Source organism: Orussus abietinus, unplaced genomic scaffold (genome assembly GCF_000612105.2).
Source record: "Orussus abietinus isolate OABI.00-Male unplaced genomic scaffold, Oabi_2.0 scaffold219, whole genome shotgun sequence".
Classification (NCBI taxonomy): Eukaryota; Metazoa; Arthropoda; class Insecta; order Hymenoptera; family Orussidae; genus Orussus; species Orussus abietinus.
Window position 1 is genome coordinate 145,961 of NW_019394479.1, and position 14,621 is coordinate 160,581.

Below are 14,621 nucleotides of genomic sequence, written 5' to 3' on the forward strand. Positions count from 1 at the left end.
TCCCACACGTTTTTTTGTTCACGTTTGGCCCGATTGACATCCCACGTCCCTCACACGTTTTGTTCGCGTTTGACCCGATTGACATCCCACGTCTCTCACACGTTTTGTTCACGTTTGGCCCGATTGATATCCCACGTCTCTCACACGTTTTGTTCAGGATTGGTCCGATTAACATCCCACGTCTCTCACACGTTTTGTTCGTGTTCGGCCCGATTGATATCCCACGTTTCTCACCTTTTGTTCATGTTTGGCCCGATTGACATCCCACGTCCCTCATACGTTTTGTTCACGTTTGGCCCGATTGATATACCACGTCTCTCACACGTTTTGTTCACGTTTGTCCCGATTGACATCTCACGTCTCTCACACGATATTGTAAGCGAAGGAGTTAAAGTTCCATTTACCCGCGTCCGATCCGTCTCCGGTTTATACAGGGGTCGGACATGCACACATACGCATTTTCCATCGACGGTACCATATCCAAATGGGAGAAATCCCGTCCGTCCCCGTGCAAACCGGAGCCGGATCGGACGAGGGCAAATAAATCTGAAGAAAATCCATCCGATGATGAAATTAATGAGACATCCGTGAAATTTCCGTCAGGTGGTCAACCGATCGACCGAGAACCGATTGGACGCTCTGGGCTCTTTCGTATCAAGCGGCTCTTGATTACATAATCATTTTCTATGTGGCACGCGAACCCGTCATCCGTGGAAAAATTTCAATCCCACATCTAATCCGAAGTCCTCACGAGGAATCATCCCGACGTGCATACATATTGGTCGAACTTCGGGACACACGGTTCACGTATATCGCTCTAGTCATATCGTACGAGACGCAATAAGTAACGTTTTATCGTAACGCTAATCGGCGTTAGCCGATACCACGTGGGATCCGCGTCCTTACGTGTATCTCGCGCGCAAACACAGATGCAAGGCTTTCCTCTACTTTCGTTGCGATATCGTGCAATAACGCGAGGCACGAATCGTGCCCCTTCTTGGCGCGACTTCGTGACGATCTCGACGATAACTAGGATTCCCGTCTCCCCGAGAAAACACCGGGGCGTTTCGTTCGGCGCGCGAACGGACGTTAAGGGGATGTGAAAGTGGCACCCGAAAGCTCAATTGTTCATGAAACTTTTCTCCGAACTGGGTGTCTCAAATCGTTTCATACCTTAAAACGTGAATATGGAGACCCTAAGGTAGGTCCTAAAACTCGGGAAATTTCATTTCTTATAAACTATTTTTAAAATATCTATAAACAAATTTGAAAAGAATTGAAATTTCATTAGTTTCAGACCCTTCCGTATAGTCTTCCTATTCACGTTGTAAAGTTTCAAGCTATTCGATAAATCGAGTTGGGAGAAAAGTATTATAAACAAAACCTCTTCGACGCCACTTTCACATCACCTTAAGGGGATGTGAAAGTGGCACCCGAAAGCTCAATCGTTCATGAAACTTTTCTCCGAACTGGGTGTCTCAAATCGTTTCATACCTTAAAACGTGAATATGGAGACCCTAAGGTAGGTCCTAAAACTCGGGAAATTTCATTTCTTATAAACTATTTTTAAAATATCTATAAACAAATTTGAAAAGAATGGAAATTTTATGAGTTTCAGGACCTTCCTTATAGTCTCCCTATTCACGTTGAAAAGTTTCAAGCTATTCGGTAAATCGAGTTGGGAGAAAAGTATTATTAACAAAACCTCTTCGACGCCACTTTCACATCACCTTAAGGGGATGTGAAAGCGGCACCCGAAAGCTCAATCGTTCATAAAACTTTTCTCCGAACTGGGTGTCTCAAATCGTTTCATACCTTAAAACGTGAATATGGAGACCCTAAGGTAGGTCCTGAAACTCGCGAAATTTCGCTTTTTATAAATTACTCTTAAAATACCTATAAAAAAATTTGAAAAGAATTGAAATCACACGCCACTCTCACATCACCTTAAGGACGAGTCGAGCTAGCGCGCGAATCGTCAATCGCGCAACCCCATACACACAGTTCCTTATATTTCACGTTTCTGATGCGACTCCACTCCTTCCCCTCATCGGTTGTCGCGCCCTTCGCGGATGCTCCACTAGGTGAATCTAGGAACACCGGGTCTAACACTATTTCTACCACGATTTCGTGTACACCTATTTCGACCAAAAGGTTTTGACGAGCTGGAGGAAAATGATACCGCCAAATAAATTCAACAATTATTATACGAAAACTGGAAACATTAATTGAGAAAAAATTATTAAGCATTGAACATAATTTCAAGTTAAAATTTTAAAAGGAGTCTTTTATTACCTTTGGTAGAAATAGTGTTAAGGCATAGGACCCAATCAATCGGGGCCGGAAGCGCGGGACCCGGGCCGGGCCCGAAATCCTGCGCCACGGGTCCGCTAAGAACGGAACTTAGAATTCTCACGAGGCTCCCCGAATCTCCCCCTATATTATATTTTTTATACTCCCCGTTTTTCCGAGATCTTCCCCGGGGGGCTTTGGGATAGTGGAGTGGCGGGAAGGTCTCGCCGATTAACCGGCATTTCGCGCGGCTCGTAGGCGACAGGACTCTCGAGCAGGGCCGTTCTTGGGTGGTTGACTGCTCAGGTGCAAAAACAATATCGCCTCCTTTATTAATTTAATGTTAATTAATTAAGAGCTATATATGCAGCGTTTACTTCCGTGTCCGTACAGACATAGATGGTTTATTCTTGTATACGAGAAGCGTTACAACGATGACATAAAATTAATCCCATTGAATTCCGTATGTCAAAAAAGTGAATGACCACCAAAGAAATTATCATCGTTATTTGTGTTAATCAACATTTCATGTATAACGATAAGTTTGCGGCTGCTCAAGGGCGAGGGTACCTTTTTGCACCCCTGCTAGGCACGACTCTGCTCTCGAGAGTCGCTCCTTCGCCCTTCCTAATTAACGAAATTAGCCCTTCATTGCGTCGGCTTGAATTTCATTTCACTTTTAAAGTACGCGGAATGATTCTGAAAATTAAATCCCTCCCATGTCCGGACCATGTATCGATAATCGGATGCAATAGACGTCCACGCGAGAAAACGTCACGTGCTAATTCCGCACAGCTTTACTCGGGTGAACCTTTTGGGATTACTTTCAGGTGGGTTATAACCGAATGCATTATTCAATAGACGATCGTTTAAGTACCGCCGGCTAGCGACCTCCTTGCTTACCACATTTTCGCGACCGGCAAATTTTTTCCCGTTCCAAATACCGAGTACCGGCGAAAAGTAATGAAATTCATAAACTGGTTGCCGGCAACTTGTATCGTTGAAGGAAGGATAAAAATGATAAAATTTCTGCGCCCCGCCGGCTAACAATTAGTGAGCCAACTAAGCAGGACGTGATTCACGTCGGCGGCAATCAGGAATAGATTTTAAAATGACGTGAATTCACGTCGGCGGCAACCAGGAATGGAAATTGAATAGACGTGAATTCACGTCAGCGGTCGCGAATGTGTTAAGCGATTCCCTCGGGCAAAAGCGGCATCGACGAATGTTTCCACTTCCGTAACAAATGAAAATCAGAGAAACTACCCACCCAGGAAAGTACACAGGGGATGAACGGTCGAGCAATGTGGCCGTCTAAAAAAGCGTCGAGAGAAGGGCCTGTATGACGGTGGTATTACACGGCATGACGACTTGAACTCTGTGGATCTCTACTTTTAGTTAGTACGCATGATCCAAGCACCGTCGTCTGGTGCTAAATGTCAATTTTCGACTAGTTTGTTTATCACTTAAGAGTTGCCAATAAATTGGTACAAAAAAAGAAACCGACCACGCAAGGTTGTTAATATAATTTTTACTCGATTAACGGGCATTGTTTTACCTCCATTAGTTTTGGACGACGTTTTTCATACATAAAGGAATACTTTACAGGTTTCCACGGTCAATTTGGCACTGAAAATTCTGCTAGGCGAAACGCAACGATTAAATTCAGAATTAAAAGTCTTGTCATTGATTTCATCAAGGGGAACGGGGGCAAAGAATAAAGTTGCTTAATTGGGGTAGAGTGTCGACATGGTTCAACGATCATTGTCCACGTATACGATCAATCCGATCAATTATAAGTGTTCCCCTGCTCATACGATTAAGCTGCAACCTAACGCGACAGTTATCCTGGGTGCTTTTTTACGAGTCTTTTCTGCAACCGTGCAAACGCGTGCATCCTTCGAACGAGAAACAAAGAATTGCACAGAAGACGTAGATTTATTAACATCCAGTTGTAGGTGCGAATAAGTGGATTTCGCATCGCCATAAGAGTCGAAACGCTTGAAAACAATATAAAAATGTCGACCTCCTTCTCGAAGATCGCCGCTGTCTCCATTTGGAGCCTCGAGTCTATATTAGACCAGCGTCTTGCCACGTGGTGGCTCTAGTAGTTTAAAGGGGTTATGGATTTTAGTCAAATTAGTTGCGAGATGTCCGATCTACGGCGAGCAGCCGACATAGGTGGCCACACTTAAAAGGCGCGATTTACTCTTAAGGATAAAGGAAATCGTACGAACACGGTACCCGAGGAAAGCTTCTTTCCGAGATATAAACACTTCCCCTCTTGGCGACGGAATATGCCAAAAAAAATTCCAAATACTTTCATCGCGCACTCTTCCCATAACAATTGAAGAATATCAGTAGGCACAATTATACTTTATACTCCTACCGGAAGCATTTTTAAAAGTCTAACTCAAGGCTCCCTTCGCGACATTTTCCGTCCTGTAGTGCAGTACCCTCGATACCCCAGGATCATGTTCCATCGCTTCGCGTGAATTATTTTAGGAATTTTTTAACACCTTGGACAGCCAATGACATCGGCTCGAGTTTACAATAAAAAAGGATCTCTCTCCAGCCATACTCTCAATCTGGTATTCTTACGAAACCACGTGCCAAAGAGACGGAGGTTTATATCTCGAAACGGAAAATCTCTCGGGCCCAATTATGCGGACATTCTTCCGTCCTGGTCACTTATCTTCTGCTCACCCATCTCAGTTACGTCCTGCATACGCGTTAGTTGAAGATTACGCTCGCGGAAACTCAATTAGCCGAATAGGTCGGGACTCGAACGCGTCTCGCCCACTGCTTCGAGTTGCGACCCTTTGCGCACAGCAAGTTCCTCGGTAGAGCGGAGAACGAGAGGGCCAGACATATCGCGCATATCGCGTTGATGGATGCTCGATGTCGGCACCGGATGTCGGATTATTAGATCCGCCCGGGGAAAATAGGCAGAGTCGCGTGCGCATGCCCGGGGTCACGCTGCACGCTCCCAAGTCCAACGCGTGTTCGCCGCGCGCACTCGCGCGTGTGCCCCGCTCGGCGTGCGCACGAAAGGAAAGAGCAGGGCCCTATCGATGACAACGCCGCGACAAGAAACCACGAGACTTGCCTTTTTGACGTTTTCGTTGGTCAGTAGCCGATAAGCATTGATAATTGTACATTTGTTGGTCCGTTAAAATAAAGAGCGCAAAAACGCCAAGGAAGTACGTTCCTCCAGTGTCCTCTATAATTTAACACGGTCCCGACGCGTCTTATAATTCTTCCATTCAGGGTCAGAGTTAATTTCATCCCATTCACGAGAGGTCAGATAAGTACGCCCGTTTGTTATAAATGGTTTATCATGTATATGTGGTAGACAGTTTTTATGTTTATAAGATCGGCCATATAAAATAAAAGCACTTGTATGTTGAAAGAGCCAGTTCGATAATACCGAAAGCACGACAGTTGGGTAGTATGCAATTGGCAATGCATTGAATAACATGAGATCAGAGTTGATATTAATTTTTTAGTATCGAGAAAATATCCGAGCGTAACATTTCATTTTTCAATTTGATGTTTAGGGACGCTTATCCAATTTTGCGCATTTGTGACCGCGTATGAAAATGCAAATGTATGTTTAAGAACGTTTAAGATCGTTATTAAAGGATATTACAGATTGCAATCGCGGTCAGAGTTAATTTCATCCCATTCATGAGAGGTCAGATAAGTACGCCCGTTTGTTATAAACGGTTTATCACGTATATGTGGTGAATAGTTCTTATGTTTATAAGATCGGCCATATAGAATAAAAGCACTTGTATGTTGAAAGAGCCAGTTCGATAATACCGAAAGCACGACAGTTGGGTGGTATTCAATTGGCAATGCATTGAATAACATGAGATCAGAGTTGATATTAATTTTTTGCTATCGAGAAAATATCCGAGCGTAACATTTCATTTTTCAATTTGACGACAGTTGGGTGGTATGCAATTGGCAATGCATTGAATAACATGAGATCAGAGTTGATGTTAATTTTTTGCTATCGAGAAAATATCCGAGCGTAACATTTCATTTTTCAATTTGACGACAGTTGGGTCGTATGCAATTGGCAATGCATTGAATAACATGAGATCAGAGGTGATATTAATTTTTTGCTATCGAGAAAATATCCGAACATAACAATTCATTTTTCAATTTGATGTTTAGGGACGCTTATCCAATTTTGCACATTTGTGACCGCCCATAAAAATGCAAATGTATGTTTAAGAACGTTTAGGATCATTATTAAAGGATATTACAGATCGTAATCGGTGTTACGTGCATCGGAAGAATTAATTTCGATAATAGAGGTAACTACACGGGGGACGTAAGAAATCACGGCTTTTGTTCGCAAAAGTTGCAAATAACGGAACGACAACGTGCTTTAGATCCCTTTTACTATACATTGTCGCGACAGAATTGGTTGAAAACGCTCATTGAAAAATAAAAAAATATGAAATAGAAACATCTACAATATCCGCAAAACGAATATTTGTTTAAAGATACAAAAGTAAAAAAAATAAAATACTAACAGCAAAAATTTTGCTGTATTAAGTTGTACAATGACGTGTCCCGGATACTGTTAAGTCAACTGTAATCACGGTATCCAAGGTACAAAGGTACGTACTCTCAGGCATGTAAACTTGCGCGACTGATTTTAATTACTTCATTTTGTGCAGCGTATAACTGTGGAGTCAAGGTACCAGTATTTATTTGGCATGTAAGTATTGCACCACGCATTGTAACCATCATACGATATGTTTCTTTCGCGAAGAAGTCATCGTTATTGTTTCGATTATCGTTGTGGCTTATTTTATGTCCTGTACACATTGTAACGGATAATATAGATCATTTTGGATATGAAAGTTAGTGGTCGAAATATACAATTATGTCAATGTCAAGTGGGTTTGTTTTCAATTCACAGCGTAACCATTACGGCATCTTGCCGTACCGCTTGACCACTAAGTTGACTAAAACTCTTTCAAAGGCTACGAAACCTAATACTTGAATTTCAGAAAAATGGAAATACGACCGGTGGCATACACATTTTCATCTGTCTATCGGGATTGTCCACTTCCTTTCAGAAAATGAGAGAAAATTAAAATAGACGAACTGCATATCAACTGTGCACATTCGTAAATGCAGAAGTCTAAACACTTTGATGCAGCTACATATCTGTTTCCTCCAATTAATATTACAGTTTACTTTTCTGTCATCGCACCGAAATTGAATTGCAAATGATTGATCGAAGTACCTCTGACAAACGGATAAACATCATATAGATAACTTTCGAAATTGAGAATATTATTAATTGCATTTCACGTGTTCGATAAAATACACCTTTTTGTTATGATCCCACATAACATTAATAATTAATGACACTCTATAACAAGAATAAAGAGTTGTGTAAATATGCTAGTAATTTGAAAATTTCTTCGGCTATACACCATCATGACACCATATCTATTAGTATGGAAGACACGAGGGTTGATACAGAGATACGACAACACCTCGTGAGACGCGTATATATACATACGAATTATGAAGAATACAAAAAAAAAAAAGGAGATACCTTAGCGATAGTACATACCTTTTCTTGCGTCCTGTTCCAGACGATCACGCTGTGGCCGCTATTGATGAGGTTTTTTACGATACCACTTCCCATGATGCCTAGCCCGAGGAATCCGAATTTCAAAGTCGACGGCAGGATGTTCTTCTCCTTTAGCGTCTGGGAAAGTGTCTCTACATCTAGTGGAGGTGTCACCTGCCACATAATGCAATACAACAGAAGTTAATGATGGATCCTCATAAAGTATAAATTAATCAACAAAATATTAAAAATGAATATATTAGCTTCCGCACATTTGTGCCCAGCAATATGCGAGAGTAGTTTACTTTAAAAACTTGATTAATTACATTATAAATCAGTTTATGCAATTTAACAAATAAATAATCAAACATAATTCGAATTCAATCCGCCAAATGCCGAACTGAGTTTACCGGGAAGTCCAGGTTTAATTACATTATCTAGTTAGTCTCACAAAATGAATTTTGTATGTTCATATTGATATGGTAAACATCACTCTTGATATATGAAAGGTGTATGTTGAGCAACATTTCTAAAAATACCAATAAAAAAATTAAGGAAATTGCATTCACACAATAAAAGAAAATGCAAGTCGAATTATATAAAATAATACATTTTTATGAAAATGTTGGGTGTTCTGTTGCATCCTTAAATATATTCAAAGATTATTTTAAACATCTGAGAAGCATATTGAAGATACCCACATATCAAGTGCAAAGCATATTAATGGTGTGCGCTTCAAATCTTTCAAGAAACTTGATATAATGACCTCATGACAACTAGTTGAAAATCTTAGACCAAAATGATAAAAACTAAGAAAGCGCATTATTTTAATTAAACACGGTTCTATGGATAAATGAATTTGCAAGCAATTATGTGTTACAGCTCCGTGAAGTTATTGAATTAAACAACATATTTATGACAGTACACATCATTGCTACCTTAAAATTGACCTCTCATGAAAGTTACAAACTGTTCTACCAAATCATGCTGTAAAGTTACAACATCCAAATGGTATACCTTTATAATATATAAAAATGTAAATTGGACAAAAAAAGTAGTCCTAAAAGTATTTACCCGTTTGAGTCATAAAATCAATTTCCTTCGTGAATTATTATAATATATCGGGTATGTGATAAACATGTATTAACAGATACAACGCGTTTTAGAAGTTACAAGTAAAATCTGAAATATACAGTAGTTGAAATAATGGACATGAGTGCCCATAATAAAAAAAAAAAAAGGACTGAAGGTGTACAGAGAAAAAAATATATTTGGGGAATCGACATAGAAGATAAATTAAGTGGAATTGATCTATTCTCTTCTGCAATAAAAATTTTCAAAAGACACCTTTCCAAGGAAAGCTAAAACTCGCTTTTCGTCCAATTTAAATTTTTCAACTGCAATTTTTAATAAAATATATTTTTGATTGATCCTTACTCCATAATCAAGTATTAGCATGTTTCATTTTTGGCAGCGATTTAACAAACACTTGTATCTAAATACCACATATAAATTAAAATTCTGTGGAATTCCTAACAAGACTATTGCATAATGTTATTTTAAATATGTCAATGAATTTTAGATGTTCCTGACACATTTATTCATACATTTTGTGACCTTGTTTCAGGCACCAGTTTATAACACGACACGTAGAACAGATTTGTACGCGTTTGGTAGTTCACATCTGCAATAGGAATAGAAATTTTCCCACTACTTAAGCGAACGGCAATGTATTATTCAAACGCAAAGCTTATGTTCAGAACTGCATAGTTAAAACAAAAAAATTAAAATAAAATAAAAAATATCTCGCTTTAAATTAATACGGGTTAAACATAAAGTGAAAATAGGATCTACGATCGAAATGTTAGAGAATAGACAACATAGTTAGTTCTGGAAAAAAAAAAAAAAAGATTTTGCATACAATTTTTCAAATGTAAAACACATTATCCAATCCGTGTGGGTTCGATCCCGAATATTTTAATCACGTATTAATCCAAATGTTTGAACTCTATCCAATATTTTTTTCTGAACATAAAAGAATGTATCCGCAGACATTCAAAAATATTATTACACAGAATATGAAGTATCAATAAAAAAATATTTTCCGCGACGGTTTTCTTTGATTCCGCCACATCAGGCAGACCTTTGTACCTTTCTTTGACCTTCCGCGGTTTTTGTTCTTGTAAATGGGTCAAAAATGATGTCTACAAAATTAACTCCCATTCGAATTCTAGATTTTGATCGTTTAACGTAAAAGTTACATACCAATACTTGTACTGCCTCTATGAATTAAATGTGTATTTTCACAATTTTTAATATTTCTTAAAATTAGATGTGTTTAAAAGTCCGAATGGTTATGCAGATCAACTTCTAATGTAAGAATAAATGAGGAGTATATAAAATGAAAACAGTGTGACGCCCGTGTTGAAACGACTTTTGATTAAAATACAAAATTGACTGTTATTAAATTAAATGACAATAAAAAGCAATTATATTAAAGTCGTAAATAAGAATAAGATTTTCTGCATGACAATCTTGAAAAGATAAAATCTGGATAACAATGTGTCACACTGCAGAATTATATACTTTCCGTTAAGAATAACACGAAAATTGCGAAACCACAGAATTTTCAGAACATGACAATTTTATATAAGACATGTTTATAAACTAATAGAACATATAAAAATGTTAAAAAATTCTTGCTATTTGATTAAGTTTACCTTTGATGCAATGACAGTGCATTACTGTCTATTATCGCTACATTAATACTTGACTGGTCAATATGCCAGCTATGTTACAAGGTAAGGTGATGTAAATCAGGTGGTCTCAGTTTTTTGAAATATTATCACAAAGGTGTTACTAAATTACATCTTTTAAGTACCTCTTAACCTCTCTCCAGTATTCACTAAGCTATCAGTATTTATTAAAATACAACCGATATGTATATCACATCCAAAAACATTGAAGTATTTATTATTGAAATTAATGTAATATAAATTTTTATGTACTCAATTGTAAATGGTATCAACAAATTAGTGCATTCGACATATGGTATATAGCTTGCATGCGATTTTACAAAGAAGTTGAATGCTCATTGGAGATTTGTTCAATTTTTTGTATTATTCTTGTTTATTCTTATTAATTTTGCCAATAAATGGCAAACAATTATCCAAAATGAAATACTGCAAGCAGATTCATCATATATGGCAATATAAAATTTAAATTGAAAAACGAATAATGAAATTAATACAAACATTTTCGAGAAATGCAACTGGAAATACCATTTAATAGCACTGTTATTCATACACTCTTACATTGCTTGGATTTTTCAGTATGAATTCGACTAATATAAACAAAATAAAGGGGTAGATCAAGAAGTAGACGAGAGAACTGTAGTGTGTAATGCAGTTGGAATGCCACATCTGACATTGGTGATAAATATGACACAAAATGCAATATGAGTTATAAAAAATTATTACTTCTTTTAATGAGGTTTATATGTAATACAAAAATATGCATATATATATGTAATTCAAGTAAAAATAATAATGTTAGAATTTAATACTATTTTAATGAAGGAATACTTTAACACCTGTTCTACTTTATCAAAAACTTGCACGTTTTAATCTTATATACCCATTCAATATATGTTTGTTAAATTATTTAATTCATTACCACACTGTGGCATACCAACTCATATAAACCTGAGTAACGATAATAAACTAAATATTCTAACAAGTTGAAAATAGACAAGGCAATATGTAGATTAAATTAAAAGTCAGATTTGCCCAACGTAATTCTTATAGCTTTCGAACTTTTACAGTACAATGAAATTGCATTACCACCAAAAAGTTGATGAATACTGAGACTTTATATAATTTCTTCTTATCAGTTCTGTTTAATAGTTGCAATTTTTTAATGATGCAACAGTCTGCACTGTATAACCCAAGTGTTTAATGTAGATGTACTTACAGGCCGGATAATGTTTGCAGGTCTGTCCAGAAGTGATGTCCCTGATTTTCTTGGAGTTGAATTATTTAGTGCCGGACTAATGCTTCCAACACGATTACCATTACTAGTACTGGATTCTCGTCTTTGCTTCTTTGCTGGTCGACGAGCATCTCCACCTCCACTACTGTCAAGCCTCTTCGCTTTTGGAGTATCCTTTGGCAATATTGTCTTTTTACTTTACATGTACAATTTGAGATTTTCAAAAATAAATATGCAAACTCAATCATAGTTCTTAATAATTAATTATGAAAATTAAAGCAATAAAGATTTAGGGAGAAAAGAAAATATGTACAATACTAACTTTGCGTGGCCTCGGAGTTTTAGGAGTCTTCTTTTCTACTATGATGCTATCCTCTTTAAGTCTGTCAAAAAGTGAATCAGGGTCCAGACCATCTTCAAATACCTGAAACGTATAAACATTTATACATTAAAAGTATTTCATAAATTAATAAGGTGACAAAATTAATAAAATGTTTGGAGCATTATTATTTAATAAAATATCAGAAAATTAAACATTGTCTACATTTTGTAATTTATAAGAAATAAAGTAAAAATCACGTTATAAAGTACTTAAAATGTGAAGTCAAACAATTTTGTGTAGAAGCCTATAAGTTACGTGAAATTGCATATTTACCTGGCCTTTAGCGATGAAATCTTCTATCGCTTCAATGGCATCTTTGAATCCACCTGATTTGTTAGATTTTACTAGAGTATCCTTAAATTCATGATACGGTTTAATGTTGGTCTCTTCTATCCATGCGCTATAATAAATTATTTCTTTTCTTAGTTCTTTCAATTATAGCAACATAATTTGTGTCGAATTAGAAAATGTAAAATCTCACTAGTTATTTGTTCCAAAGAAGAATATACACTGAACTGGACCCTTCTTAGTATTTGATGGCTTCTTCAAGTCCTTGGAAGGATTGGAGACCTTCGAATATCATCATAACATTATATATTACTAGTTACACTTGTAAAGCATAATGCTCCTTAAGGGTAACACTTAAGAACCAAAATTTTAACTAAATAATAATTTACAGCCAGTATTGACAGGATACCTGTTTTTTTTAAATTTATTTTCCAGTTTCTCAAATCAAGATATTCTTGGTTACACAAAAAAATATTAATAAAACATCACATTTTACTATAACTATATTTTTATTTTAATACTGCTTGATTTAAAAAAAAATACCTCAAACTAAAAACTTACATAGATTGGGCTCAGAATATGAAATGTTCCTTTACAAAGATAAGTTTGAAAGTACATATGTAAAAAAAAAAATAATAAAATGTGTAGTGTTAATAACAATATAATCTTTTTAAAAGCTGACTGTATATGAAAAATGAAGGTGCTTGGTTTCTGCTGCATTTAACTAAATAATATTAATTTTGATCTTTAATGATAAAGAATTACTGATGACTTCAAAATTTATTAAAAAAATACTTAAAATGTTAAACAGGAAATGAAAATAAAGTAGGCTCCAGCAAACCACTGAAAAATATAATTGATATACCAGGCCTTTTGCTGTTTACTGAAACAGATGGATATTATAGCAATTCAATATCATTGAAACATTCATAAATCTTTATATTGAATAAAATAAGTAGTTCTATGTGAAAACAATATGAAATTTCAGAAAGACTGCATTCTTTGTACGCAATTAACTTGCCAAATAAACAAATTAATATTAGTGTTATACCTTTGGAAGCCTTAGATCAATTTGTACATCAATGTTTTAACTCACTAAACCAAGTAAAGATATATTAAAAAAAAATAAAAAGAGTTTACAATTCAATTGTTTGGTAGAAATAAGAATTAAGCCTGTGCAGTAATCATGAATGTGTAGATATTAGAAGAAATGAGATCTATATTATTACGAACGAGTCGATTCTAATTTTCATACGGGATAAAAGCGTTTATTGATAATATGGGAAATAAATGAAATACCAAATTTAGGTTATATTTTCAATGGTTGCGCGCCTATTTGAACGTGTTTGTCGATAATATGGGAAATAAATGAAACACCAAATTTAGGTTATATTTTCAATGGTTGCGCGCCAATTTGAACGCGGTGAACGGGTGTGGCGGGAGAACGTGATACGTGTGACTGGGACCGGCTGGATACGTGTTAGTATAAATACAGTGTTTCTCAAGCAAGAAATTCAATGGTCTCGAAAAGAGCGAAATTCCACTAAATCGACCAACGGATAATCTAGCGCGAACGATAGCACAGTGTAGTTAAAGTAGACCGTTAGCGAGTGCTTGTACTTACTCGGCCTGGCCACGGCGAAAATCCCTTCATCTTGGCCCTAAAATCCAGAATACATAGTGATTAATGGCTGCTACATTTTTGACTGTTCTTTAGAAATAAAACTATATACTTAAAGCACATCTGATACACACCATACCAAATCACCAAGTTTGAATATTTCAGACATCACGACCGCGCATCCAACCTCGCTCACGATCGGCAAGCAACTGACTGACGAACGGAGCGTCGTTTGTGTATGACTATGGAGTCCAAATCAACCTCCGTAACGACGTGAGTCAAACCAGCGACCATTTTTGTGCAATAAGTATTCATATTGGTCTTCTTAGAATATTTATGTTATATTCACAGATTTTATGGTTTAACGATATCATTTAGTTATACTATTTTCAATTATGAAAAAATTAATATACAATCCCTAGATAACGCTTCCGGTAATG

General features: G+C 36.6%; 1 protein-coding gene across 1 annotated transcript in view; it reads right to left on the reverse strand.

Moving 5' to 3' along the window:
* The window catches only part of LOC105696091 (putative oxidoreductase GLYR1 homolog), a 46,727-nt gene extending 32,349 nt beyond the window's left edge, over positions 1-14,378 (reverse strand). Inside the window, exons 1-7 of the mRNA XM_012418271.2 lie at positions 14,316-14,378; positions 14,185-14,221; positions 12,754-12,842; positions 12,546-12,672; positions 12,213-12,314; positions 11,873-12,064; positions 7,901-8,074 (exon numbers count right to left, since the gene is read on the reverse strand). Coding sequence (XP_012273694.1) covers positions 7,901-8,074; positions 11,873-12,064; positions 12,213-12,314; positions 12,546-12,672; positions 12,754-12,842; positions 14,185-14,221; positions 14,316-14,350 — 756 coding nt within the window. The 5' untranslated portion in view covers positions 14,351-14,378. The remainder of the gene's footprint in view (positions 1-7,900; positions 8,075-11,872; positions 12,065-12,212; positions 12,315-12,545; positions 12,673-12,753; positions 12,843-14,184; positions 14,222-14,315) is intronic.
* Between the last annotated feature and the right edge of the window lie 243 nt (positions 14,379-14,621).